The sequence below is a fragment of the Pyrus communis genome, chromosome 8, assembly GCF_041283825.1.
Source record: "Pyrus communis isolate YQ-2024b chromosome 8, ASM4128382v1, whole genome shotgun sequence".
Taxonomy (NCBI): Eukaryota; Viridiplantae; Streptophyta; class Magnoliopsida; order Rosales; family Rosaceae; genus Pyrus; species Pyrus communis.
This window is the reverse complement of record NC_142572.1, coordinates 18,274,313-18,301,702: the sequence shown is the minus strand read 5'-3', so window position 1 is coordinate 18,301,702 and position 27,390 is coordinate 18,274,313. Positions and strand designations below refer to the sequence as shown.

The window sequence follows — 27,390 nt, the reverse complement described above, 5'->3', positions numbered from 1 at the left end:
AATTACAGCTTAGCAGTTATGCACATTTCTTCACTAATCGAATTATCGAAGCCAGTAAAGCACCTTATTTCATCGGCTTGTGCAGCCTAATGGAATTAACCCTTTTTGCCCCCAACTAGTCGCCAAATATGCCATAACTTAAGTACTTTCGGAGTTGAAGAGTTGTAGACACGGTCTTTCTTCATCATATTTCCACCGAATACACCAGCCGAATATACCAGTCGAAGAGTTGTTGTTAATATTTTTATTTTATTTTACCGACTGACAACTCGGCGCTCGACGGTGTAATTTTGGTCGTGCACCATGCACTGTCCACCAAATGTACCAAAGCATTCTGCCGAGTAAGCCACCTGTCGAGGAGGAAAAGTGGCCATGTACTTAAGAAAATAATTTATTCTCTTTCTTGTGGCCGTGCATCAGAAACCATGATCACTGGGCTCGGACTAAATAACACCCTTTTTTTTTCTACTAACAACATTTTGTCGTATTGCCAAAACAAATTTTGTTCCTCGGCATTAAAGCCACCTCTGTTCTGCCAATGTCGTAAAGCAGGGTCGAGGTCAAGAGTAATTGGGGTCGAGGTCAATAAAAACCGTTCCTGAGCTCGACCTACCTATATATATATATATATATATATATATATATATATATATATATATATATATATATATATATATATAAGTAGCCTGATGTAGGCTAACTTTAACACCAAGGCTATAATGATGTTGGTTTGACATTTCAAACAAATTGCACACTGCACCAGGCATATATATATATATATATATATATATATATATATATATATATATATATATATTAACAAAAGAAAAGAAAAGTGGCCTAATTCTTCTCCTGACAAATGCCACCGAGTGGAACCACTTGCTGATGACAAAGTCCTCAGCCGAGACAAAAAACTGGCCGTAATGAACAACAAATGCAACTGCATGCTGACTTGCAGTACAAAATACAAATATGTGTTGCATATATGCTTAACCGTTCGTACCGCACGTTGCCCCCTTATTTTCTTACGTCTCAACCTGCACGGGCGAATGATTAAGAAAATACTTGATTCTCCTTTTTTATTCTTTTTTTTTTTTAGCAAAAGAAAATGAAAACGGCTAAATCATAATCAGGAGGAGGCCAATGATGCTTTATTCCAAGCCGAGATCTTTTTACATCAAAACTTTCACTTTGAGATTTTTCAAAGCTGAATAACAGATCATCTCTTAATATGTTGGGCTTGACGAAAGATTTTTTATCATCGGCTGCCGAATGTGTTAAACAATTATTATGCCCCCCAGGCATAATTTCGCCAATTTCGGCTTTTAACTCGAAAAACTTAATCGAACAGGATTTCTCCATATCGGCTTTATCACCAATAACCATGTTAATTGGCATAGTTTCGGCATCTAAAACCATGTCTCCAATTACCATATCAATTGATGTGGTTTTATGGTTTGAAGTTGTGTATTGGTCTTGTTTGTCATTGGAACACTCATCTGATGAATCATTTTCTGAGCCAATTTTTGGCTCAGAAACCTGAACATTTTCTTCTAGGCCTGCCATACTTTCAGCTTCGACCGAAAATATAGGTGGCCTAGGTTTTCCTTCTTGGCCGACCATATTTTCAGTCTTGACCGAAAGAATAAGTGGCCTTTATTCTTCGACCAATGTAACAATTTTCTTAGGTCGATGTCTGATTACGGCCGGAGCGAAAAATTGCCCCCCGGTCTTTTCAACCAAACATTTCTCAAATGGAATCGATTTGTAGTCGAAAACATAAGGAAAATATTTTCCATCTAGCCAGGTATTAAATCGAGCCCTATCTTCATTTACCCATTGCTCTTACAGGGTGACAGGAGCTTTTATTCTCAACTTGTAAGCGAATGACTTTTGCATCTCTGTATAGCCATGAAGAATTTTTTCCACTTCCAAAGATCTTTTTTGTTCCTCATTGTGTTTTTTCAATTCCTCTAAACGCTCGTACAATCGGCTACGTGGAGCCGGATCGGAATCTTGATATATCATATGAACTTAGTAGTTTTAGCACTGTATCCCATCGGGCGTGCCAAAATGTTGACCCTAAAAATTACAAAGCCTGCGTGGCGCGCATGCCGAGTAACTAATAAGCTAACTACATCCTTTGGTTGAATGCGGGGCGTGCCAACTCATCGGCCGAGCTCGCCTGAGAAGTAAAATTTGTTGATGTTACGTTGAGTGCGTTGCTGACTTATTTATCTTACGATTGTGGCCGAGGAAGGAACAAATCTCGACCTTTGGATTCTCGAGCCTGGAGACAAGGCTGCTAGTTCTGCGAAGTTCAATATCAAATTCGACTTTCAGGGTGCCGAATGTAGTAACCTGGTAACACCTCACTTCGCCGAGAAAGCTAATGAGAAGACCTCTACCAATAAGGATTCGAAAATCCTTCTCAACCGAGACTTGGATAGATAACCAGTCGGCCTCGACGCAATGCTGTTTATCCCACTGAAGGTGCTTCGAGAACGACTGATTCTACGACAACAGTGCTGTTTATCCAAACTGAAGATATTCGCCGGTTGCTTTTACAGTGCTGTTTATCCAAACTGAAGATGTGTCGGTGGAAAAAAGAAAATAAAAAAAATTTCAAGATGTTTGAGAGGTTTTGCGCAGGGTAGTTGTGTGTTGAATTGGAGGTCCCCCATTCCATTGCACCGAGTCTTGTATTTATATTCAAATGTTGTGTGGCGCGGCCAGATAATTTTGTAGAGTCCCACTGCAATCCTAATTTGTGGAACTGAAGCATATCCTTCAAATTGATTTTGTTCCTTAACTTTTCAAACTCGTCAATTAGATAAGCAACAGCCTATCTAAGTTTTACCACACCACATCAGAAACCTAGCCCACCTAGGCTTCTGATCTCATTAAAAAAACCTTTAACAGAAACTCATATTTCCATCACCATGCAAAAAACAAGAAAAGCCTAGCCTACCTAGGTTTCCTAGATCATCATTATACCACCATAAAAAAACCTAGCTTTTCTAGGCTTGTCTCGTCATCATCCAAAGCCATCATCTTTAATATCATCTTGCAGCATATCCAATCCACACGTCCACACACATCCCAACTCAATTTAAACTGTACCACTTGCTTTGGGATATAATTCACACCCTATTTATCTGATTGAAAAAGATGCTAGGATAATTCATATTAAAAGATAATTATTATGATAAAAAAATAATATTATCCTTTAATAATGACAAAAATTATCTCGACTTTTCCATCCGACGATTGAGAGCTATGCTCACTCAACGGCCTTGATTGAACGGGCCAATGGTGTAAATTTAGATCCAAATACCTGTGTTCTTTATAGAATATATGATGGATGATGATATAATATTTAGAACATGTTTAGAACAAATCTTTATAGTATAGATGATGGATGACTTTATACTATAAAGTTTCTTTTCAAATACATGTATGTCCAACGATTTTGTACTTACCTAGTGGTCCCTATTCTGCTACGAGACGAGGGATAGATTCCATCATGAGAAAGGTTACGGCGTTGGCATAGGGCCTAAAGGTGATTTTCCTCTGGCAATTGGCATAGGGACGGGGAGCTAGCATGGGGTCTAAATGTGATTTTCCTCTGGCAATTGGCACAAGGACGGGAAGTTAGCATAGGGTCTGGAGTGAGATTGGACATTCCCTAGCGATTACGATATATACAAGATATATTTTGAGACATTGCACAACATGCTAGGTTTCGGAAAACCTATTTTTATCATGATATATGTGTTTTCATAAAACCTGGGGGTTAGTATGTTGATAACTGTTTTATTACATCTATATCAACTTGGTCCACTCATTTTTGTTTTGCGCCCCTTCAGGACTAGAATCGAGGCATACAATCCCGACATCAAAGCACTTCCATAACGGCATCTTCAAATCCTCTTGGTGTAGGACTCATTTTTTTATTCATTTTATTTTTATATAAGTTCTTTTAGTGTTCTAGATTAGATGTGTGCCCTAAACACGTTCCTTAAATGCATATTCATTATATTTTACATTTATAAGTCTTATTTATTTCTTATTCTCAGCATTTACATTCAATAAATGGCTTTCGTCATCCTCGAGTGTTTACCAGCACGTATCTACCCTAGTATTCGGGGAATATCGGGATCGGGGGCGTGCCACTAACAATCTTTGTAGATGTAGTAACATTATAGTCCAACAATATTCCTCTATATTAATAAATAAGAAGTCTTATGTTCAATTGATATAAATAATGAGTTCAATACTTATTTATGTATGTGTTTGGACCCAAAATTTATACCATCGGCCCGTGCAATCAAGACCGTTGAGTGAACATAGCTCTCAATCGTCGGATGGAAAAGAGGAGATAATTTTTGTCATTATTAAAGGATAATATTATGGTTTTTATCATAATAATTATCTTTTAATATGAATTATCCTAGCATCTTTTTCAACTAGGTAAATAGGGTGCAAATTATATCCCGAAGCAAGTGGTGTAGTTTAAATTGAGTTGGGATGTGTGTGGACGTGTGGATATGCTGCAAAGCTGGTATTCAAGAAAGAAGGGTCAGGATGCATGCATGGATGGATGAGTTTAAAGGTGATAAGATAGGAAGCCTAGGTAACCTAGGCTTGGTAACATTAATGGGATGTGATAAGGCTTTCCAGGTTGTGATAATTATTAGCAAAGGGATTGGCATATCAAAGAGTTTGAGTTGCAATTGAATTCTATAAATACCATCAGGCTGTGAGCAGAGACTTCACTATAAATACAAGAGGTCGTGCAACATGGAAATGACCGCCAATTCAACACACAATTGCTCTACGCAAAACCTCTCAAACATCTTGAGATTTTTTTATTTTCTTTTTTCTCCGCCGACACATCTTCAGTTTGGATAAACAATACTGTGAAGGTAACCGGCGAACACCTTCAGTTTGGATAAACAACATTGTTGCCGTAGAATTAGTCGACCGATGAGCATCTTCAGTTTGGATATCGAGGCCGACTGGTTACCTATCCAAGTCTCGGTCGAGAAGGGTTTCCGGATCCTTATTGGCAAAGGTCATCTTATTAGCCTTTTTGGCGAAGTAAGGTGTTACGAGTTATAACATTCGCCGAGTGGTTTTATGATTGGATACTCCCAAGTGAGTTCCAGAGTTCGGCATTCTGAGGGCCGAACCACATTTACCATCAAGACACACATTACCTTTGAATACTTGTGTCCATATAGTTTGGTGTCTATTTGACGTGCTTATACTCTCACGAATATAATCACGGTGACTGAATCCGACGCCGACGATTCATGAACTTCGCAGAACTAGCAGCCTTATCTTCAAGCTCGAGAATCCAAAGGTTTGAGATTTGTTCCTTCCTCGACCGCAATCGCAAGATCAAGAAGTTAGCAGTGTACTCAACACAACATCAACAAATTTTACTCCTCGACCAAGCTCGGCCGAATGACGTAGTTAGCTTATTAGTTACTCGGCCTGCGCGCCACGTAGGCTTTGTAATTTTTAGGGTCAACATTTTGGCATGCCCGGTGGGACCCAGTGCTAAAACTACGAAGTTCATATGATATATCAAGATTCCAATCCAGCTCCACGTAGCCGATTGTACGAGCTCCTAGAGGAATTGAAAAAACACAATGAGGAACGAAAAAGATCTTTGGAAGTGGAAAAAATTCTTCGTGGCCATACAGAGATGCAAAAGTCATTCGTTTACATGTTGAGAATAAAAGCTGCTGTTACCCTGCAAGAGCAATGGGTAAATGAAGACAGGGCTCGATTTAACACCTGGCTAGATGGAAAATATTTTCCTTACGTTTTTGACTACAAATCGATTCCATTTGAGGAATGGTTGGTTGAAAAGATCGGGGGGCAATTTTTCGCTCCGGCCGTAATCAGACATCGGCCTAAGAAAATTGTTACTTTGGCCGAAGAACAAAGGCCACCTATTTTTTCGGTCGAGACTGAAAATATGGTCGGCCAAGAAGAAAAACCTAGGCCACCTATTTTTTCGGTCGAGGCTAAAAGTGTGATAGGCCTAGAAGAAAATGTTCAAGTTTCTGAGCCAAAAATTGACTCAAAAAATAATTCGTCAAAAAAGTGTTCCAATGACGAACAAGACCAATTCATGGTTTCAGTTGAACAAACAACGCCAATCGATATGATTATTGGTGATAAAGCCGATATGGAGCAATCCCGTTTGGCTCAATTGCTCGGGTTAAAAGCCGAAATTGGCGAAATTATTATGCCTAGGGGGCATAATAATTGTCCAACACATTCGACGGCCGAAAATGAAAAATATTCTACCGACTCAAAAATATTTGGAGAAAATTCTTCTCTCGGCCTAGAGCAAAATCAATTTCAGAATTTTGATGTAAAAATATCTCGGCTCGGAATAAAACATCGTTGGCCTCCTCCACTTTATGGTTCGGCCACTTTTATTTTCGTTTGCTAATATATATATATATATATATATATATATATAATGAATAAATTATTTTCTTAGCCATTCGGCCTTTCAGGCCGATGCATAAGAAAATAAGGAGGATAACAGGGACCTCAAAACCTGACTCCATACCAACAAAAAAAAAACAAAAAGACAACTCTCGGCTGTCTAAGCCGAGGCCAAGAAAATCAAGAAGATGCTAACCATAGCGTTGGCATCCAAAAAAAAAAAAAAAAAAAGTATTTTCTTAACCATTCGGCCTTACGGCCGATACTTAAAGAAATAGGGGGGCAAACAAAGCAATGTGCCTGCGTGAAGGAAGAGAAATGTGGGAGCATGCTGACTTGTTTGCCAGGAACATGTGTTTGCCCAACCACATGGAAAATATATGGTAATTAAATTTATATCATTACCGATGCATCCTCAATGAAGACACCTAGGCAACTCTTGGATAATTTTTAGGGATCGGTCGAAGAACTTCCAAATGACTTCGGCCTGCTTCCACCAAGCCTTGGTCGAGAAATATATATATATATATATATATATATATATATATATATATATAAGAGGTGAAGAATAATGGTGACTCAGTCAAAGAATGTGGTAGTGGCTATGGGAGTTTTTCCAGTCGGCTAGGTCATTCGGCGATTAAGACTTTTGACCATTTAAAAAGTCATGAGAATTGTAGTACTGGTGCTCGGCTATAGGAGTTTAGTAGTTCCATTCGGCCTATACACACATTTGGGACATTTATTCACTTGATTGAGACAAGAGGAGGAAAAGTGTTAGGCAGTCCACTCATTAATGAAGACCAGGTTGGGACCCCATAATGAGGTTCGAGATATAGAAAATGACCCACTTTTGGTAGCCATTCGGTGTATGCAAGCTGCATGCTTTCTTGGTAGTAGAATGTGATAGAAATGCATGGCCGACAATTCATTTCAAACCTTGGTTTTAACATCATTGGAAAAAAACAAAAGATTTTTTTAGGCCGAGCTCGGCCAAACTCGTCGAGCCTACATAGTGGATACACCACGCGGGGTAAATTTGAGACAACATTCTACCGAGTGAATTTTTATTCGGTGGTGAATGCTTATTTTTTCTCAGCGGTCAGGGAATGTACATTGGAGAGTTCTTTACTTAACCGAATCATTTCGTTTTAGGCAATACGAGGGGTTCTTTGACTGCGCTAATTTCCCTAACCATTCGGCTTGCAAGCCAAAGTTCAAGGAAACTGGGGGGCAATGTTTGGACCCAAAATTTACACCATCAGCCCGTGGAATCAAGGCCGTTGAGTGAACATAGCTCTCAATCGTCGGATGGAAAAGAGGAGATAATTTTTGTCATTATTAAAGGATAATATTATGGTTTTTATCATAATAATTATCTTTTAATATGAATTATCCTAGCATCTTTTTCAACCAGGTAAATAGGGTGCAAATTATATCCCGAAGCAAGTGGTATTGTTTAAATTGAGTTGGGATGTGTGTGGACATGTGGATATGCTGCAAAGCTGGTATTCAAGAAACAAGGGTCAGGATGCATGCATGGATGGATGAGTTTAAAGGTGATAAGATAGGAAGCCTAGGTAGCCTAGGCTTGGTAACATTAATGGGATGTGATAAGGCTTTCAGGGGTTGGCATTGCAATTAAATTGCAGGTGTTTACGACATACATAATTCACATACACGTGGAGAATTTAGCCGTCAAGCAGCATGGAGGGTTTGAAATTAATGAGAGTTCTATTGCACATGGTTGGCATTAGGCGTTTCGAATATGCTGCCTGACTAGCACCAATTCAGGTTGTGATAATTATTAGCAAAAGGATTGGCTTATCAAAGAGTTTGAGTTGCAATTGAATTCTATAAATACCATCAGGCTGCGAACAGAGACTTCACTATAAATACAAGAGGTCGTGCAACATGGAAAGGACCGCCAATTCAACACACAATTGCTCTGCGCAAAACCTCTCAAACATCTTGAGATTTTTTTATTTTCTTTTTTCTTCGCCGACACATCTTCAGTTTGGATAAACAGCACTGTGAAGGTAATCGGCGAACACCTTCAGTTCGGATAAACAGCATTGTTGCCGTAGAATCAACCGACCGAGGAGCATCTTTAGTTTGGATAAACAGCACTGCGTCGAGGCCGACTGGTTACCTATCCAAATCTCAGTCGAGAAGGGTTTCCGAATCCTTATTGGCAGAGGTCATCTTATTAGCCTTTTCGGCGAAGTAAGGTTTTACTAGTTACGATATTCGCTTAGTGGTTTTATGATTGGATACTCCCAAGTGAGTTTCAAAGTTCAACATTCTAATGGCCAAACCAAATTTACCATCAAGACACACATTACCTTTGAATACTTGTGTCCATATAGTTTGGTGTCGATTCGACGTGCTTATACTCTCACGAATATAATCATCGTGATCGAATCCGGCGCCGACGATTCGTGAACTTCGCAGAACTAGCTGCCTTGTCTTAAGGCTCGAGAATCCAAAAGTCGAGATTTGTTCCTTCCTCGGCCGCAATCACAAGATCAAAAAGTCAACATCGCACTCAACACAACATCAACAAATTTTACTCCTTGGCCGAGCTCGGCCGACGAGTTGGCATGCCCCGCATTCAACCGAATGACGTAGCTAGCTTATTAGTTACTCGGCCTGCGTGCCATGTAGGCTTTGTAATTTTTAAGGTCAACAATATGGTATATTATAGCCCAAATTTTCACCTCAAAGTAAAATATCGTTGTAGGAAAAAAAAAAAAAAAAACCCTCAAAACATGACAAGAATTAAAAAAGCCCTCTGGTTTCTATCACCCATCCAATCCATCTGACTCATCATCACACTGGTCCCACTAACTCACCATTGTCCCTTTGGTGAAAAAGTTACATATTTGATCAAAATCTGTAAAACGTTATGTCCATGTATATTTATCGGTTATTCCAAGGCAAACTAAATTGGTTCTTTCAAATTTTGCAGGTTCAACTAAAACTTAGCGTGCCTGAGTGCACAGATAAGTAAACTACAAGAAAGACTCTGAAAAGAAGATATATACATATAAATATGAAACATAGTAAGTGATTATAGCAGCTTGAATCATTCCTATATATACATAGATGGCTTCCTAAAATGTCACAAAAATTTGAGTTTCTATGGCTACATTGAAACCGATCGTTCCTTTTTTTCGAATATCCATTTAGAACCCTAAGAAGTTGACCAAAGTTTTAGGTCTAGGCATATAATTGTAGTTCCTTAATTCTAGACTGTTAGATTTTTATTATTTTTTTTTAATTGTTAAATATATTATATTCGATATCTTATCTGTCAAATTTGATGTTTTTATAAACTTAAAATTTAAAATTAAATAATTTAAAATGAGGACTGTTGAATCAACTAACAGCACAGATAAATGAGGCCCGATCAAAAGGTAATGCAATTGGGATTGCACATAGGCGACCGACAACCTATCAGGCTGGGCCCCACTTTCCTCATCCTGACCCTTTTTCCTTCACTTTTGGTGAGTTTCCTTCGATCATGCGTGTCAAGCATGCGCCTTTCCATACCTTTTTCTTGGTTCCCACCATGGCACCATCAGAGCAAGCCCAACGTGGCTTTTTGCTCGGGGGAAGGTGGACAGAACAAGGGCCCGAGGGCCAGGGGATTAGCTCCAGCGTGGGCTAGCCCGACCGAAGGTAGAGGCCCGAGCTCCGGGCCCGTGGGGGATTGCCAGCCCGAGAGCCTAAGGTCATGTGACGTCAGCCTGGCGTCAGGCAATCTTAAATTTTTTTTGTGTCAGGCGCGTGCACCCCACTCGCACGTGGGGGCGCGTCGCCGACACAAAATCAGAAAAAAAAAAAAAAAAAAAAAAATTTGTCAGTTACCGTTGGGAAGCCACGTGGCTTCCCACGGTCCGTTAAATCTCAACGGTTACTTAATTTGGACCGTTTGATCTCAACGGTCAAAAAAAATAAAAAAGTCAGATTTAATATCCACCGTTCGATCTGAGATCAACGGTGGATATTAATATTCTTTATAAATAAAAAAATAAAAGAAAAAATAGTTTTAAAATTAAGAAAAGTTACCATTGTGACACGTGGCACAATCTGGAGTGTTGGAATTCAAATTTTTTTATATCCAACGGCAGAGATTAATTAATTGAATAAAAATTTAAAAAAAAATTCAAAAAAAAAATCTGAAAAATCTGAAAAAAATTGTAAAAAAAATTGTTTTTACTTTTCTATAAATACCTTCTCATTATCATCTACCTTACACAACAATTTCATATTTTCTCAACTACTTTCAATCACATTCCTTTCTTTGTCTCAAAGTTTGAATCCATTTTTTTTTTCAACAAAATGACCACTGGTGCAGGTACGAATTGGTCGCTTATTGAAGATGTTGCGTTGTGTACTAGCTGGGTTGAAGTTACTCATAGTTCGCTTACGGGTAATGAGATGCAGTTGCGAGAGATGTGGAGTCTTATTCATACCAATTTTCTTGAGAAAATTGGTGGTCGTTGGAAATTACTTAGCCAATCGTTTAGTACGTGGAGTGACGCCTTGACACAAGCTAGTAGTAATATTCGAAGTGGGGAAAATTACTCGGATCAGGTAACAATATATTATTTATTTGATACCCAAATTTACATTATAATTATTTGTTTGTATTATTTATTTGTTACCTACATAATTTATTATTTATTGTTTGTATTATTTATTTGTTATGTACAAAATTTACTATTTATTGTTTGTATTATTTATTTGTTACCGTCATAATTTATTATTTATTGTTTGTATTATTTATTTGTTATTTATTATTTATTATTTGTATTATTTATTTGTTACCTACATAATTTATTATTTATTGTTTGTATTATTTATTTGTTACCTACATAATTTATTATTTATTGTTTGTATTATAAATTTGTTACCTACATAATTTATTATTTATTGTTTGTATTATTTATTTGTTACCTACTTACATTATAATTATGTTGTTTGTATTATTTATTTGTTACTTATTTTCATTATAATTATTTATTTGTATTATTTATTTGTTACTTATTTTTATTGTGTAGGAACTTCAAGCACAAGCTTGGTACGCAGCCAAAACCAAAAGCAAAAATAAATCATTCAACCGGTGGGAATGTTGGAATATTGTCAAAGATTGTCCTAAATTTAGAGTTGTGCCAGTCGGTCCAGAAGTGCACATGAACAGCACCCCTCTACACTCTACACCCGATCATGTTCATGAAGATGACGCAGAAGAAGTGCCCGAAACGCCCCTCCCTGAACAAGCGTCGGGTTCGACCCGTTATCCAATTAGGCCTCAAGGTAAGAAGGCTTCAAAGAGAAAAGGGAGTGCTTCCAAGAATGATTATGCAAAGTTCATGGAAGAACTTACTCGCCAAGGTGAATTGACTTTGGCAAGGGAATTGGCGAAATATGAGGCTGATAAGGCTAGAGAGGAAGCAAAAGCAGCAGCTGTTGAGAGAGAATTTCATGCTAATGAGAGAGAAAGAGAGCTACTTAGGCAAGAAGGGGAACATGTTAGAGAAGAAAGACGGACTCAACAAGATCGTGAGATTATGAACATGTCTTTAGAAGGGAAGTCTCCAAATTCTAAATTTTTTTGGAAGTTAGAGAAAGCGGACGTGGTGCGAAGGAGACGTGCAAGAGAAACGATAGCAAGCCAAGGTGGTTCTAGCACCGCAAGAGAAGATCATCCTAGCACCACAAATTGGTTAAGTGATGATGAATAGAGTACTTTTTGTAATCGGAGCCCATAATTTTCCAATCACTTTGGGTTGTAATTTATTATTTATTGTTTGTATTATTTATGTTGTTTCCAATTTATTGAATATTTATTCAAATTAATTTGGTAAGTTATTTATACTAAGAGAATATTTATAAGAGAATATTTATTGAAATGACAAAAACACACCAAATAAAATTACATAAGCATACGGAATAATTAAAAACTCACTAAAAAAAATTACATAAACATACCAAATAATAAAACACACCAAATAAAATAACATAAACATACCAAATTAAAAAAAACACACTAAATGAACTTAATTATCTTCAGCTTGTTTCAATGCCCACTAGTGCTCTATCAAGTCAATTTGTCGGGCATTGTGCATGTCTGGCATTTGAAATGCAGTATATCGTTGAATGAGCCTTTCATTGTAACGTCCATCCCTTTGTAATGGCTCATGTTGCACGGGCTCATCAGTGGCGTCATGAGCACAATATATACGTGTTCTTGAATTGTTCATCGGGTCTGGCTCATATTCATCAACAGCTTCATAATCGTACTCATCTTCCACAATCATGTTGTGAAGAATGATGCACGTCATCATGATGGATCGAAACAACTCTACATTAAACAATCTGGCAGCACCCCTGACGATCGCTCAGCGAGCTTGGAGGATACCGAAACAACGCTCTACATCCTTCCTGCACCCCTCTTGACAGCTTGTAAAGTATTTTTCCTTTGCACTCCGCGGACGTGGCACTGTTTTGACAAATGTTGACCATCGCGGGTAAATGCCGTCAGCTAGGTAGTATGGCCTGTCGTACATACGTCCGTTGACCTCATACGTAACTTTTGGTGCCTTTCCTTGCAGGATATCGTTGAACACTGGGGATTGGGCAAGAACGTTGATGTCATTTTGAGCTCCCGGGACCCCGAAAAAGGCGTGCCAAATCCATGTATCAAAAGATGCCACCGCCTCCAGAATGATACTTTTTGCTCCTTTTCTGTCCCCGTAAGCGCCTTGCCATGCACTTGGACAGTTTTTCCACGTCCAGTGCATACAATCAATGCTTCCAATCATCCCAGGAAAGCCACGCATCTCCGCCTTCTTCAACAGCCGCTCCAAGTCCATGTGTGTAGGTTTGCGGAGGTACTCAGCGGTGTAGATAGATTTGATTGCTCCGCAAAACCTCATCAGGGACTCAAGAATGGTTGATTTCCCCATCCTCGTTATCTCATCCACTTGGTCTGCAGATGCTCCATATGCAAGCATCTGCAAGGCATCATTAATTTTTTGCTCAGGCAGTAGACCCATAGCACCAAAAGCATCTTTCTTTTGCACAAAATAAGAATCATGGTTGCAAACAGCAATCATGATTTTGTTGAACAAATGCCGTTCCATTCTAAAACGACGTTTAAAGTACGTATCAGGGAATGCACTATTAGGAACAAAATAATCATCCAAGAGTTCCATACCTCGTCGTTGCTTGCTTTTATCAAGGTTTCCGGAATGGCTGGGCCTGCAGATCTGAGCCGCAGCTTGGATGACTCGACGGGAATGTGAGGTTCTGGCTATTCTTACTTCGTCATCTCTCCTTCTACGCTCCTCATCCTCTTCCCTCTCATTGTTTGCCCCCTGTTGATTGAACATTGCTTCTGATTGGTTAAACAATTCTTCCTATTCCTGATCGAATTCCCACATCATCCTTGAGGAAGAAGAAGACATTGTAAGAAAGAAGGAGAATCTATGAATAATGATACAGATTTTTGTGAAGAATGAAGCAGAAACTATGAATAATGATAGAGATCTTGAGAAAATTGGTGTGAGATTTGTGAGGATGGATGGTGGATTATATAGAAGATTCAGAAAGGATTAGGTTGTACATAATGCCACGTGGCATACTGTCATTCGTTAAAAATCTGATGGAAATCTATCCTCAAAGATTGGGAACAGATTATGACACGTGGCATGCCGTCATTCGTTAAAAATCTGATGGAAATCTATCCTCAAAGATTGTGAACAGATTATGACACGTGGCGCGACGTAATTGGTTAATAATCTTATCAGAAATCCATCACCAATAATTGTATTTTCGGATAATGACACGTGGCATAACAAGTACGATTAAAAAATTTATCGGAAATCCATCCCCAATAATTGTCTTTTCGGATTTTATGACAAGTGGCGTAACGACAACGATTAAAAATCTTATCCGAAATTACAAATAAAATTATTTTGTATTATTTAATAATACTTCGGATAATGACACGTGGCGCAACGAGAACGATTAAAAATCTTATCCATTATTACAATTAAAATTATTTTGTATTATTTTATAAATAAATAAAATACTAATATTTTATTGCCTATTGTCAGAGCTATTGAAGTGTAACGGTGGAGATGCAAATGCTATTGCCAGGGCTATTTACTGTTCATTAAGGGCAGTTACTGTTCATTAGATGGATTGAATAGTGCATTGCCTGGGGGGAGGGCTCCAACGCTAGAGTTGCTCTCAGTGTGGGGTACTTTAATAGTAAGATGGGGGAGTACAAGATGAAACTCTATGAGCATCTAAGGAGAAATTAAAATATTCACGTAAACTATAACAGTAATAAAATACTTATAACAGTAATAAAAGACCGCACTAATATTCTTCAATTAAAATGTTGATTCTTATGTTCCGCTGACATGGATTAACAGCAGAGAGATTGCTGTTAAATTTGATAGGAGCTTCAAATATATTTTTTATTAATTTTTTTATGGAAAACGCTGAAACTGAAGGCAAACGAAGAAGTCAGGAAGACCGAAGCTTGAATTTTGGAAAACTAGAGAGAGAACAGAGAGAAGAAAAGTAGAAAGCCAAACGCAGAAGCCAGAAAGCACAAACTTGCTTCCCAAAAGACGTGAAGGGCTGGGCGGCTGACCAAGCGCGAATGAGCGAGTTGGCGACTCGAACGTGATGGAAAATAGCGGAGGCTTTTTTGGTGGCGGCGCCGGTTGTCGGTTGCTGGGAATGGTCGTCGGTTTCATTGGCGCAGAGTGTTTGGATGTCTTTGAAAGAGGAGAAGGAGAAGGGGGAGGATGGGGATGATGTGCCGTGAATTTGAACCATTGATTTGCTCCACGGAGGTTGGGATCAGAAGTTGGATTTTAGCAAAACCCAGACGAAGAATTGCAAAAAGATTGAAACTTTATGAATTGGGTTGAAGAAACAGTGTAATAAAAGAAAATAGTGTAATAAAATAATATTTAATTTGACATACCGGATAGAGATCAAAATTTTGAAAGATATCAAAATGCCACATAAACCATCAAATTTAAATTTTATGTTTAAAATTTGAAATCTCATTTGAAGATGATCTAAGGACATCTCTAAATGAGATATCAAAACTACCACATAGGTATATAATAGAAAAAATTGACAACAAACTTTCTCTAAATGAGCCTTCAATTTCCTATTTGACCTGAGTCAATTGAAGGCAAAGCCTTCTGCTGTCAATTTGACAGCCACTGCCAAATTCATTTAATATTTTTTAATAGATTTAATGGAAATATAATAAATGTGGTTGTGTATTTTAAGAATTTGATTGGTTACCTACATAAAAAGACCTCACAAAGTGATCAAAAATATTTAAAATGACATTATTATTTAACATATCAGTTGATACAAATTACCACATAAGCCATTAAATATCAATTTAATATTTTAAATTTGATATATTCTTTTGAGATGCTCTAACAACCCCACAAATTTTATTCTTCTATCTTATACGAGCGATATTGAAAGAGAGAAAATTATACTTGAGATTTTGAATACAAAATAAATACTTTTAATCAACTGAACTATTGTTCCCTTACATAAACTCAATGACATTTTGTTTTGCTCTTCATTTTGTTTCGTGGGTAAGTGCTCTATTATTTGAGTTGCAAACCTAAGCTAAAAATGACACAACATTAAAAGGTCTAATGATCTTTGTATATGTAGTAACATATTCCAGTGATATTTTTCTACATTAATAAATAAAAAATCGCATGTTCGACTGACATAAATAACAAGTTCAATACCTAATTATGTATAAAATATTATCTTGTTTAGCCTAAATTCCTTCTTCAAAGTAAAATATCACTGTAGAAAAAAGCCCTCAAAATTTCTGTGGGTTCAGCTAAAACAATAAAACTTAGCATGCCAGAGTGCACATATGAGTAAACTGCAAGAAAAACTCTGAAAAGCTGACATATACATATAAATATGAAACAAAAAATTGAGTTTCTAAGGCTACATTGGAAGAGATCGTTCCTATTATAGTATACCCATTTAGGGAAAGGGATCATCTCCTGCTTCTTTCCATCAAATCTTCATGAGCCATCAATTTGGACTTTTGAAATTTGATTTAACAGTTAAAATTATTATAATTTTTAATGGAGCTCTCTATTTTTAACCGTTGAATCAAATTTCAAGAATCCAAATTGATAGCTTATGAGGCTCCTACTGACCGGATAACATGGACCGTTGGATTTTGATCCAACGACTATAATTATTATAATTTTAAAGGGATCCTCTTGTTAATAGGGAAAAAAAAAATCTTAGTGAAAACAGGATTCATGTCTCATATATCTTATACCAAAGCAAGATTTAGTTGTCAAAAAAAAAAAAAAGTCTCATATTAGATCTCTTTTTTTATAGTTAGTTTTATCATATTCTACCTCACCAGTTAGATTTAATGTATTTATAAAATTTAAAATTTAAAATTAATAATTTTGAATCAGGACCGTCCAGATCAATGTCATCCGATCAAAATAATGCAATTGGAATTGCACATGGATGGCCGACAACCCATCAAGCGGGGCCCCACTTCCCTCATCCTGTGCCCTTTTCCTTCCCTTCTGGCGAGTTTCCTTCCTTTCAATGGGTCAATAATGCATGTCAATCATGCGCGTTTCCATACCCTTTTTTACAGTTTCCACGCGTCCATCACCTATTTCCTTTTTTTTCGTTGTTGTACCGAAACTGCCCTCCAGCGGGATCTCCGGAATTGGGTTAATGGTTCTCTGTCCCACGCCTTAATCTCTCGTTACACTCAGACTCCTCCATCTTCCTACTGTCACTCTCTCTCATCCCTCACAACTCTCTGCCTCTCCTCCCATTTGTCCCCCTCTGCAACTCTCCCTTCTCCCTCTCGGCAAAACCTACCGTATCACCTCCAAACACCACCCAAACTCACCCAAAAATCAATGGGCTCAAGGCGGTGGAGAAGTGGGTTAATGGTTCCGTGTTCTTCTTGATAATTGTATGTGTTTATGCCCTCATGATATTATGAGATGTCATATTTTTTATGAGGGATAACGGCTATGTTTTTTTTACGGTGAATTGTCGAGTGTTAGGTGCACGTATTCAATTCAGAATAAAAATTTTTTTAATGAATTTTTATGTAGTTTAATTGATTTGTAGAGATTTCTTATAAATTTTGATTTAATGTTTTTAAAATTTTATGAAAGATGTGAGATTTATGAATGCTTAAAATTCTCTCAAATTTTCTATAATTTCTCAACTTTTTCAATTCTTTAAAATCAATTTCTAATTTGTAATTGAATACACTTAGAAAGTAAAAATTTTATTAAGATCTTAATTGAATACAATCGGATTTTAAGAATTTTATTAACCTATCATAAAATCATGATTGAATATGTTGAATTTTATACAATTACTTTAAATTTTAATTGAATACCCTTATATTACATATTTGATCGTCCTCTAATCAAGATAATCTAATGTGAAGAATGAAGCAAAATCCGTTGAAAAAAATGTTCTCAAATTCGATTTTTTCCTCAATGGTTTCAATTAATTAATATTTTACGTTAATAGTTACCAATCTATTTGTCCTGAGATATTTCAACTTTTCTGATACAGATTTACCAATATAATTTTATCAACTTTTTTATAATTCTTAACTCACTTGATGATTAAGTTGTTTAGAAGTGTTTTCACCATGTTTTTATAAAAAAAATTTCAAATTTCAAATTTTAATTCATCTAATTTGACGACGGAAAATTATAAAGATATTTGAGAAGTAAAAGAATTTTCATGTTAAGTATATGATTGTGTTATTCCACCATGATTAGTTTCATTAAATAAGATATATATTTAATCTGCTTTAATTTGTATTTAATAGAAATAATTGTTTTGATAAATGTGAATATATTGTCTGCATGCTTAATAACAAATTATTTGCATTTTTTGGTGCCAGCTATTCCCAACTCCATTGGTAGTGACACACAAGAACGCTGAAGCAAATTATTCCCTCCATAGTGCTCAAGTCGATGACAGCTGGCATGCTAATGCTATTTCCCAACAAAACATTATTTAAACTATTTTTTTTAAGATAAACAAGGTGATTGCTAGTGTTGTAGTGTAACACTAATTTGGGAATTTCATTTTTTTTTTCTCCTTTGATTTTATTTTTTCATTCATCATTCCTTTCATCAGATATGCTTTTCAGCATTATTACAGGATTCAGTTTTTTTGGAATTCATGGATAATTTTTATTTATTTTTAGAAGGACCTATTTTGAAGGTTGGAAAGATTCACTGAGACATTTCAATTTCTTCCTAACCACAGTTAAACAGCACAGTCAAGCAGACTCACTAGCTATATTTCTGCAATATATTTCACACTTTTTAGTTTTCTTAGCTCAGTGAATATGTTATTTACTGCATTCTCTGCCTTTTTTTTTCTTTTGAAAAAAATTGTTTTCTTATGAATTAATAATAAATAAAAATCTGAGAACACAATTTTTGGAAAGAACAGTGTAAGTATACAACCGATATTATTAATTGTATGTAAAAATTGATTAAAAAAACTATGAATGTATCAATACATTATATGAGTCACCAACTTTTACCAAATCAAAAACTTACAACTAAGAATGTGAGTAAATTTTGGTATAAGTGTTATACAAGTGTTGTTTTATAAAAATTGTACGCAAGTCTATTCTGCTCAAGATTATAACATGAAAAACACATTTGTGGAGTTTGTTTTGTTTAAATTTGGGAGTTTTGTGATTTTGAGATTTATAAATATCATAATTTTAATCTGTGAATTTTTTAATTCAGATTATTTTATACATTCTGATGAGAGAGTGAGTTGAAATAGTGATTTGTTTTTTTTCATTGTATATAGGCAGAAGTTGGTTCATGGTTGAATTAACAGTTATATATTTTCCAATTCCATGTTTGTAGATAATAACGATGCACTTGCACTTATACAACGTTCTCTATCTAGCTAAGAATGTTGGTAGTGGTGAAGTCCTGCTGAATTGCTAAAAAAAGGTCCTCTCCAATTGGTTTGAACTAAACTCCAGTCCCAAAACAAAACCAAAAAAAAAACCACTAGGTAACCACACTATCCTTATTTTCTTTGTAGTATAATTATGTTGTCATATAAAATTGCTTCATGTGTTTCAATATTTTTCTTTCCTTGCCTAGGGTGCTTCCTTAACAATCAACAAATACTGGACAAAAGTTTTTAGCGTTGAAGCAAATTTTTTTTGCTTGTTTTGGCATACTCTTTGTATCTTCGAAATACGACCTCTCTTACAATTTTTAATCCTGTAGCAACGCGTGGGCAAAATTTTTTAATCCATCCTAAGTACCAGTTTTACATACGGTTTAGGGTCGGTTTGATAATCACTTCATTTAGCTTTAGGATATACATGTTAAATTAGAAGAAGAAGATAAAACTTAATGCTTTTAGATTTCTTAGTTCCTTTTGCTTTTAGACAGCAAATTGCAATTTTATCCAGAAGAACTTTGCAAGAAAAAAAAAAGAAATTATTACGTTCACTCTCTTCTTACTTTATTAGCTTATTCTCAATTTACAGAACAACCGATTTGTATTGATGCTCCAAGGAACGTATATATTGAAGAGCAACTCACTTCATCCATAACCAACAGAGATAAGGGTACGTTCTTTAATTATAACCATATTTGATTTGAGTTTTGCATCTTGGATCTCATGTATGGTAATTTGGTGGTTGTCTTCATATTTGATTTGATTTAGGGGCTTTTCACATGTAATTAGGCCCTTAATAATAGAGAAAAATGCTCCGGATTCAATAGTTTGTAGAATCGATTTACTTTATAACAATAAAGAAATTTTACAAATAAGAATAAATTGAAGCATGACAAGTCGATAGATAAGGGCGTCGGAATCGGGATGTGGGCGAGTGTAGATTATAATTTAGGGTTTAGGACTCGGCCTTTGGACGGAGTCCTAAACTCATTATCGCTTAACCCTAGGTCATAAAAATTAACCCTATGCTTTTTATAAATAAAAAAAGAAAAAAAAAAAAAAAAGAAAACAACAACAACAACAATCGTGAGTTTTTTTGGTAAACAGTGGGGCATTTGGTTTACTTCTAAATCTGGTGCCATGCAGGCTTGTACTTTTTAGTCAATGTATTGATTATTTATCGTGTTTATGTTAAATCTGCAATAGTTCAGTGTACATACGTGATATAATCTTGAAAAAGAATGAAGAAAATCATAGAAATATAGAGATGAAATGCTTGAGCTAATAGTAGCAGCTCAGCATCCTTCATGCATTCATATCTCTTCTCCTTCACTACCAAACAAAGACAATTACTCTGAGCCCTTCAGTCTAAAAAACTAATTTGGTGCATACACTTGTCTAATGAAACCAAGTCCACACCTAGTTCACTAACAACAAAGTAACACTAGCAGCTACATAACACTAGTCTTACGGAATTCAAGCAATCAACCACAAACAAATTTCTTGTGTTCCAAGTTGTAGGATCAAAACCAAATCTCATTTAGCTCCCCGTTCATTGGTTGTTTTTAGCTTTCAGGGAATTATTTAAATAATGGAATATAAAATTGACTTTTTGTCAAGCCCTGCTTTAATTGAAATCCAAATAATAGGGAGAAAAGTGGAGGGTGTTGTAAAATTTTAGATATAATTATATGTATTATTATTGTGGCTATTTGATGATGAAGATGTTTCTTGGTTGGTTGGAATTGAAGCAAGGCCATTAGACATATAACCTTTCAAAGGAATTTGGAATTGGGTTATTTATCTTTCATAAAATGATGTATGTTGATTGGAAGTTTTTAAACAAATAAATGTGTTCTTTTTACAAATCTGAAAACACAAATGGAAAATCAATTTAAACAAACTGACATGACCTTATAAGAACGGTAAGCGTTCTTACCGGTTGTCCATCAGATTTCTTAGAATCCGACATGATTATTCAAGAAAATGTGAGAGAGTACTATGATGTCTATACAAGTATAGGTACAAATGTATCCCACACTAGTTTTGGTATGAATGTATCCCACACAATGTAATTAATATTTGAAATTACAATTAAATGCCAAGAAACTAGAGTTAGTTTCTAATTTTAGACAATGTTTTATTCAAAAAGTAATATTTTTCCAGAAGTGGAATAGAATTTTCCGTCTTTCATAATGTGTTTATTTATAAGTTGTTGAAAGATCATAACTCATAAGTCAATTAGAAAAGAAAAGTATTTCTTGAGATCGTTTTCTTCTAATTTAATTTGTATTCATCAGCAGGCATGGAGATTGTTAGTCTAATTGTCAGAATAGTTGACAAGTATGCAGTTGAACCAGCTAGACGCCAAGTGGGTTACCTAACTCACTGCAAAAGCAAACTTGAGAAACTACAGACTGAAGTGCACAAATTAAGTGCCGCTAGAGAGCGGCTAGTGCTCAAGGTTGTAGAAGCTGAAGAAAGAGGTGAAACAATCCACACTGACGTACAGAACTGGCGGAAAGACGCGGATAAGATCACCGAGGAGGCGAACGAATTACGGAAGCCTGATACGCAAGCAAAGATGAGCTGTCTCCGTGGGGTTTGTCCAAACCCGGTGCTCCGATACAAGCTAGGCAGGACATCAACAAAGTTGAAGCAGGCGGTTGTTGAACTTGTTGAACTCTACGCAAAAAAAGATTTCGCTAGCATTTCATACAATGTCCGCCCACAAGATGTATCCGTGGTATCTGACAAACATTATGAGGCATTTGATTCGAGGAATTTAACTATCAAGAAGATCATGGATGAACTGAGAATTCCTAATACCGACCTGATTTTGGTGTATGGTATTGGAGGCGTGGGGAAGACCACACTGGTTGAACAAGTCCTTAGGCAAGCTGTAAAAGAAAAGTTATTTGCTGATGCGGTTATGGTAAGAAGTGTGCAAAATCCGGACCTTGAAGGAATTCAAAAAGAAATTGCCAGAAAGTTGGGTATGGAAGTTCAAGAAAGCGAAACTATGTCAGTAAGAGCACTTCATCTATGTGACAGGGTAAAAGACAAGAAAGTTCTTGTAATTTTAGACAACATTTGGGAAAGCATTGACTTGGAGGCGGTAGGACTTCCTTGTCTGCCGAATTGTAGAATACTTTTGACATCCAGAACTCGAAAACTGCTATCCTCAGACAAGCGTTTGCAAAAAGACTTTGAGCTTCGAGTTCTAAACGAGGAAGAAGCTTGGCGTTTATTTGAGACGAAAGCAGGTGATGTTGTTAACAAGCCCGACATACGAACTGTGGCAACCGATTTAGCCAAAAAATGCGGAGGTTTGCCACTTTTGGTTGTCACAGTCGCAAGCTCTTTACGAAATAGAAGTACTTTACCAGTATGGAAGAATGCCTTCAGTCGCCTAAAAGTGTTTGACAACGAAGACCCAGCCGAACAAGAAGCATACTCGGCTTTAGAGTGGAGCTACAATCAATTGGGTGATCAAAAGCTGAAGCCACTATTCTTGATCTGTGGAATTATGGTAAATCGTAGGGTATACGCTAATCTGACAGACTTGTTGAAATATACAATTGGTTTGGGTTTGTTTAAGAACTTCGATTCAGTGGAGGACGCACGAGATGCATTGCACGCGTGGATTGAAGAGCTTAAAGATTCTGGTCTGTTACTCGACACCGAGAACAATACATCAATCACAATGCATGATTTGTTACGTGATGTTGCCATCTCGATTGCATCCAAAGGCCACCGTGCCTTACTAAGAGCACAAGGAGATGTCTTGAAGGAATGGCCAAACAATAAGGATTTTTCTGAAAATTGCACAAGGATCTCTTTGTCTTGCAAAAACATCCCTAGGCTTCCTGAAGTTTTGAAATGCCAACAACTGGAGTATTTTTATTTGTACTTTAATGATGACTTGCTTGAAATCCCAAGTAACTTCTTTGAGGAGATGAAAGAACTTAAATTTATGGATTTAACCAGGGCGCGTATTTCGTCGTTGCCTCCATCTCTTCTGCTCCTAGAAAATCTTCGTACATTGTGTTTGGATGGTTGCGTGTTGGGAGACATAACTCTAGTCGGACAGCTATTGCAACTAGAAATTCTCAGCTTTATACAATCCAAGTTTGAAGAGTTGCCTGAAGAAATAGGGAAATTGACTCGTCTTCGACTGCTGGATTTAAGCTGGTGCTATGAACTCAAAGTGATTTCACCTAATGTTATATCACGTTTGACAAGTCTAGAAGACTTGAGAATGAAAAACTACTTCAACGGATGGGTGCCCAAAGGAGTAACCGGAGAAAGAAGTAATGCTAGCCTTTCAGAACTGAAGGACTTGCCTCGTTTAGCTGCATTAAGCATACATGTTCCAGATGCTGGCAATATTCCGAGGGACTTGTTCACTGACAAGTTAAAAAGATACCAAATATTAATCGGTGCTTCGTGGAAATGGTACGATGTGGATGAAACCCTCAACACATTGAAGCTAAAGCTCCCAACTGGCTGTGAATTGGACCATGGTCTAGAAATGTTGTTGAAGAGATCATGTGAATATTTGTATTTGGATGGGTCGGAGGGAGCTGATAATGTTGTGTACCACTCAGGTAGTGAAGATTTTCAACAACTCAAGCATCTCCATGTCCAAAACAATGCCCAATATACACATATCATTACTGAGGAGGTATGCCACTAGTGTCATTCTTTCCCATTTATGCCATTAGTACTTGTTTTTTTATTTTTATTTGAGCGATATAATTTACAAAGAAAAATGATACAACCACCATAGAACTCCTAGATTTTGTGTGGCTAAATTTACATATATTTGATCATTTGAAGTGATTCGTTTTATCTAGTGCGTATTAAGAAATATTTGTTGGTATAGTGTTTTTTATCTAAAGATACCATTTGACTAAATAATAACAATGAATGTGAATTCTCTTCTCTTAAAAATGGAATGTACAAATACTGCAGGTTGTGTCGCGAAACTTAACAAGCTTGGTGGTGCGTTATTGTAATAGTTTAACTTTTGTGTTATCATCTTCCATGGCTAGAAATCGTGTATCAATGGAAGAGATAGTGTCAACAAAAGAATATGGTTGTTCTGCATTGAAGGATATAGGGTCATCTGCTATTCCCTTCCAGAATTTAACAACTTTGGAAGTAGTTGGTTGTTGCAACTTGAAATATTTAGCAACATATACGATAGCCAAAACTTTAAAGCGGCTAAGAAGAATGACTGTTGGGAGTTGTGAAAGAATGACAGAAATAGGGGCAACAACATCAGATGGAGATGAAGCAGGAAATGATGGTGAGATTTCTTTTTGCCAGTTGCAACGTTTGAGCCTTGTATCTCTACCAAGTCTGCAAGATTTCTTCTCTGGAAATTGCATTGTCAAATTTCCATCCTTGAAAAGTGCAAATATATACCAATGCCCTAAGTTGAAGATTAACAGCTTTGAGTGGAAGAGCTCCCCAGAACTACAAGGAGTGCAGATAACAGAAGATTATTTGAGGTGGTGGTGAGGATGAAGATGATGACTGTTGATGCAGATGATGGTGTTGGTGAGGGTGACGATGTTAATGATGTCGTGGCAAAACTACATTCAATACATATAAAGAATTAGCTTTGCTGCATAGTTAGTTCTCTTGTTAACATGTTTGTTATTTCTGTGTGTAATGGTTTTGGGTTTTAACCAAGACAATCTTCTGCCCATTTTAAATTAAATTTCGAATAATTTAAAATAATTTTTTGCTTGATTTTTAGTTTTCATAAGCTGGTGTACCCGCCCGTTATTGCGGTGTTTGAAATATTGTTGAAGGTGTAGAAAGTTCTGAATATATATATATATATATATATATGTAGCGTGTACATTGACGGCCTCCAAGATCATCTTGACGCAACATTCTCTCCGCCAATAAATTGATTAGAACTAAAATTGGCAATAATATTTTGAAGATAAAACGATCAAACGTTAACAACACATTAAAAAAATCAGTCATTTGTACAATTGAGATTTGACTTTGAGAAAAGATCCGTTTGACCATTCTTTTTTTAGGTCCAAGTACCATCCGTGTGATCTAAGTAGTGTTGGTTCTTGGTACAACTATTTGGGAATATAGAAACATTTCGTAAAACAAAGAAGGCGTTCAGCAAATACATAAAATTGAGTGAAATCGGAAGTTGAACACGAAGGAAAACATATGAAGAAAAACCCCTAATTAGCAGTGAAATTATTGAAAGCTAAAGGACAAACCAAAATCTTCACCTTAACCTTGCTTTCTCCCATTAGAATTTTCTTTGCTTTCTCGCATAACATTCACAATAGTAACACCGCCCGACAGTGTTATGATCACAAAATGATAAACGAACATACTAAACGGAAGTGATGGTTTGAATCAGGAATCAATGCATACCTGACAAGCTGATTTAAAATTGGTTAAGCTTTTCCCATGCTCGTAACATTTATCATTTGCAATCGGTAAAATTTTCCTGATAAAGGGAAAGCAAGGAGAGTAAGTTACAAGCAAAGTTGACAGACAAAACAGTTCGATGCACAGAGAGAGAGAGAGAGAGAACTTACATCAGCTTTGCTCTCAAATACGTATGGTAATCTGCATACGAAGAAGCAGTTCTAAATCATCCATTCAGGCCATTAAAACAGTTATAACATCATCTGCACCGGTGAAGCAAGTTCTATGGAACGAAACTTGAAATGAAATGCATATAGATTACCTTAAATTCAGATTCTATGAATTTGCATTTGACTCCAACCAACATGCATGCTTAGAGGATATATACCATCAAGTATAACAGTCAGTAGACGCTCATACCACCACCAGCACATACAAACACAAAAATGCAAACAGAATTTTGATGAGGCTCGGTAATTCTGAAATATCACTTGTGTTTCGTTCTCAGCAACATTGTCTTGTGAGGAATAGCAACTTTTATGGTTCCGCTCAAGAATTTTGTTCATACTGATCCAAGCGGGAAAACAGTCAAACATTTTAAAGTTATAAATTAGAGGTAATAGATAAATAAAGATAGAGAAATCCGAGTGCGAGATGATAGATGAAATCAGATTGAATAGATCAACGATAGAACTGCAAATGGCTGATCTAATCAATTTCAGATGTCACAAGAATTCACGGATCACTGCAAAACCAACCCAATAAAACAATAACAAAACAAACACAGATCAACAATCCCAAAACTCAAATTCTGACGCAAGTGTGAGCATTAAAGGGACAAGAAAGCAGACGAGTAGGTTTGGTATCGGCTTTAAAGGATAGGGGGAAAGGCTTTAACGCTTACGTAAAGGAGGGCCCCTTTCCAATCGTTAAATTTCTTCTCGAAAAGATTTGGCATTTCGCCGAATCCCGCGCAATCAACCCTTGCTTCATAGTTTTACCTTACCCTGGTAACGTGCGCCCGAATCTCGTGCATTCAATGAATTGAAACGCTTGCTTACTAAAAGTAAGAAGGTAGCGTTAGCTAAGTTAAATTTATTGCTTATTCTCTTTTCGTAGACGCGGAATGATAATTGAGAATCATTTAACGAAACGCCGAGAATCTCGTATGTAATTAAGTTAGAAAGTTCAGGAGAGTGAGAGAAAGTACGCCCAAAACTCCCATGCCTTTCTGGACCAACCAGATTTCCGACAAGTCTTTCTGTTATAGCAAGAAGCGGAACTACAAGTGAATCTTATCCGAAATGGATCCTATCAAATATTTCACATTTTCTATGATCATCTTTATTTTAGGTATTTGGGGAATCCTCCTTAATAGACGAAATATTCTTATTATGTTAATGTCAATTGAATTAATGTTATTAGCTGTGAATTTGAACTTTTTGGTATTTTCCGTTT

At 36.5% G+C, this 27,390-nt stretch overlaps 1 protein-coding gene and 1 long non-coding RNA gene across 10 annotated transcripts in view; one reads left to right on the top strand and one right to left on the bottom strand.

Moving 5' to 3' along the window:
- LOC137716766 (putative disease resistance protein At4g27220) overlaps positions 1-25,266 on the top strand; it is a 79,874-nt gene extending 54,608 nt beyond the window's left edge. The window contains exons 1-6 of one of the 9 annotated variants that reach the window (XM_088698722.1): positions 17,292-17,515; positions 18,473-18,616; positions 19,464-19,617; positions 20,105-20,185; positions 21,819-24,202; positions 24,573-25,266. In XM_088698722.1, coding sequence (XP_088554848.1) covers positions 21,821-24,202; positions 24,573-24,773 — 2,583 coding nt within the window. In that variant the 5' untranslated portion in view covers positions 17,292-17,515; positions 18,473-18,616; positions 19,464-19,617; positions 20,105-20,185; positions 21,819-21,820 and the 3' untranslated portion in view covers positions 24,774-25,266. Of the gene's footprint in view, positions 1-17,291; positions 17,516-18,472; positions 18,617-19,463; positions 19,618-20,104; positions 20,186-21,815; positions 24,203-24,492 lie in introns of those variants that run through there. The other 8 variants (XM_088698714.1, XM_088698718.1, XM_088698715.1 and 5 more) reach the window with 8 other exon arrangements.
- LOC137718614 (uncharacterized) overlaps positions 1-27,390 on the bottom strand; it is a 64,056-nt gene that overhangs the window by 30,997 nt on the left and 5,669 nt on the right. The window contains exons 2-5 of the long non-coding RNA XR_015965444.1: positions 26,424-26,499; positions 26,255-26,304; positions 26,103-26,153; positions 25,936-26,011 (exon numbers count right to left, since the gene is read on the bottom strand). This is a non-coding gene — a long non-coding RNA (uncharacterized LOC137718614). The remainder of the gene's footprint in view (positions 1-25,935; positions 26,012-26,102; positions 26,154-26,254; positions 26,305-26,423; positions 26,500-27,390) is intronic.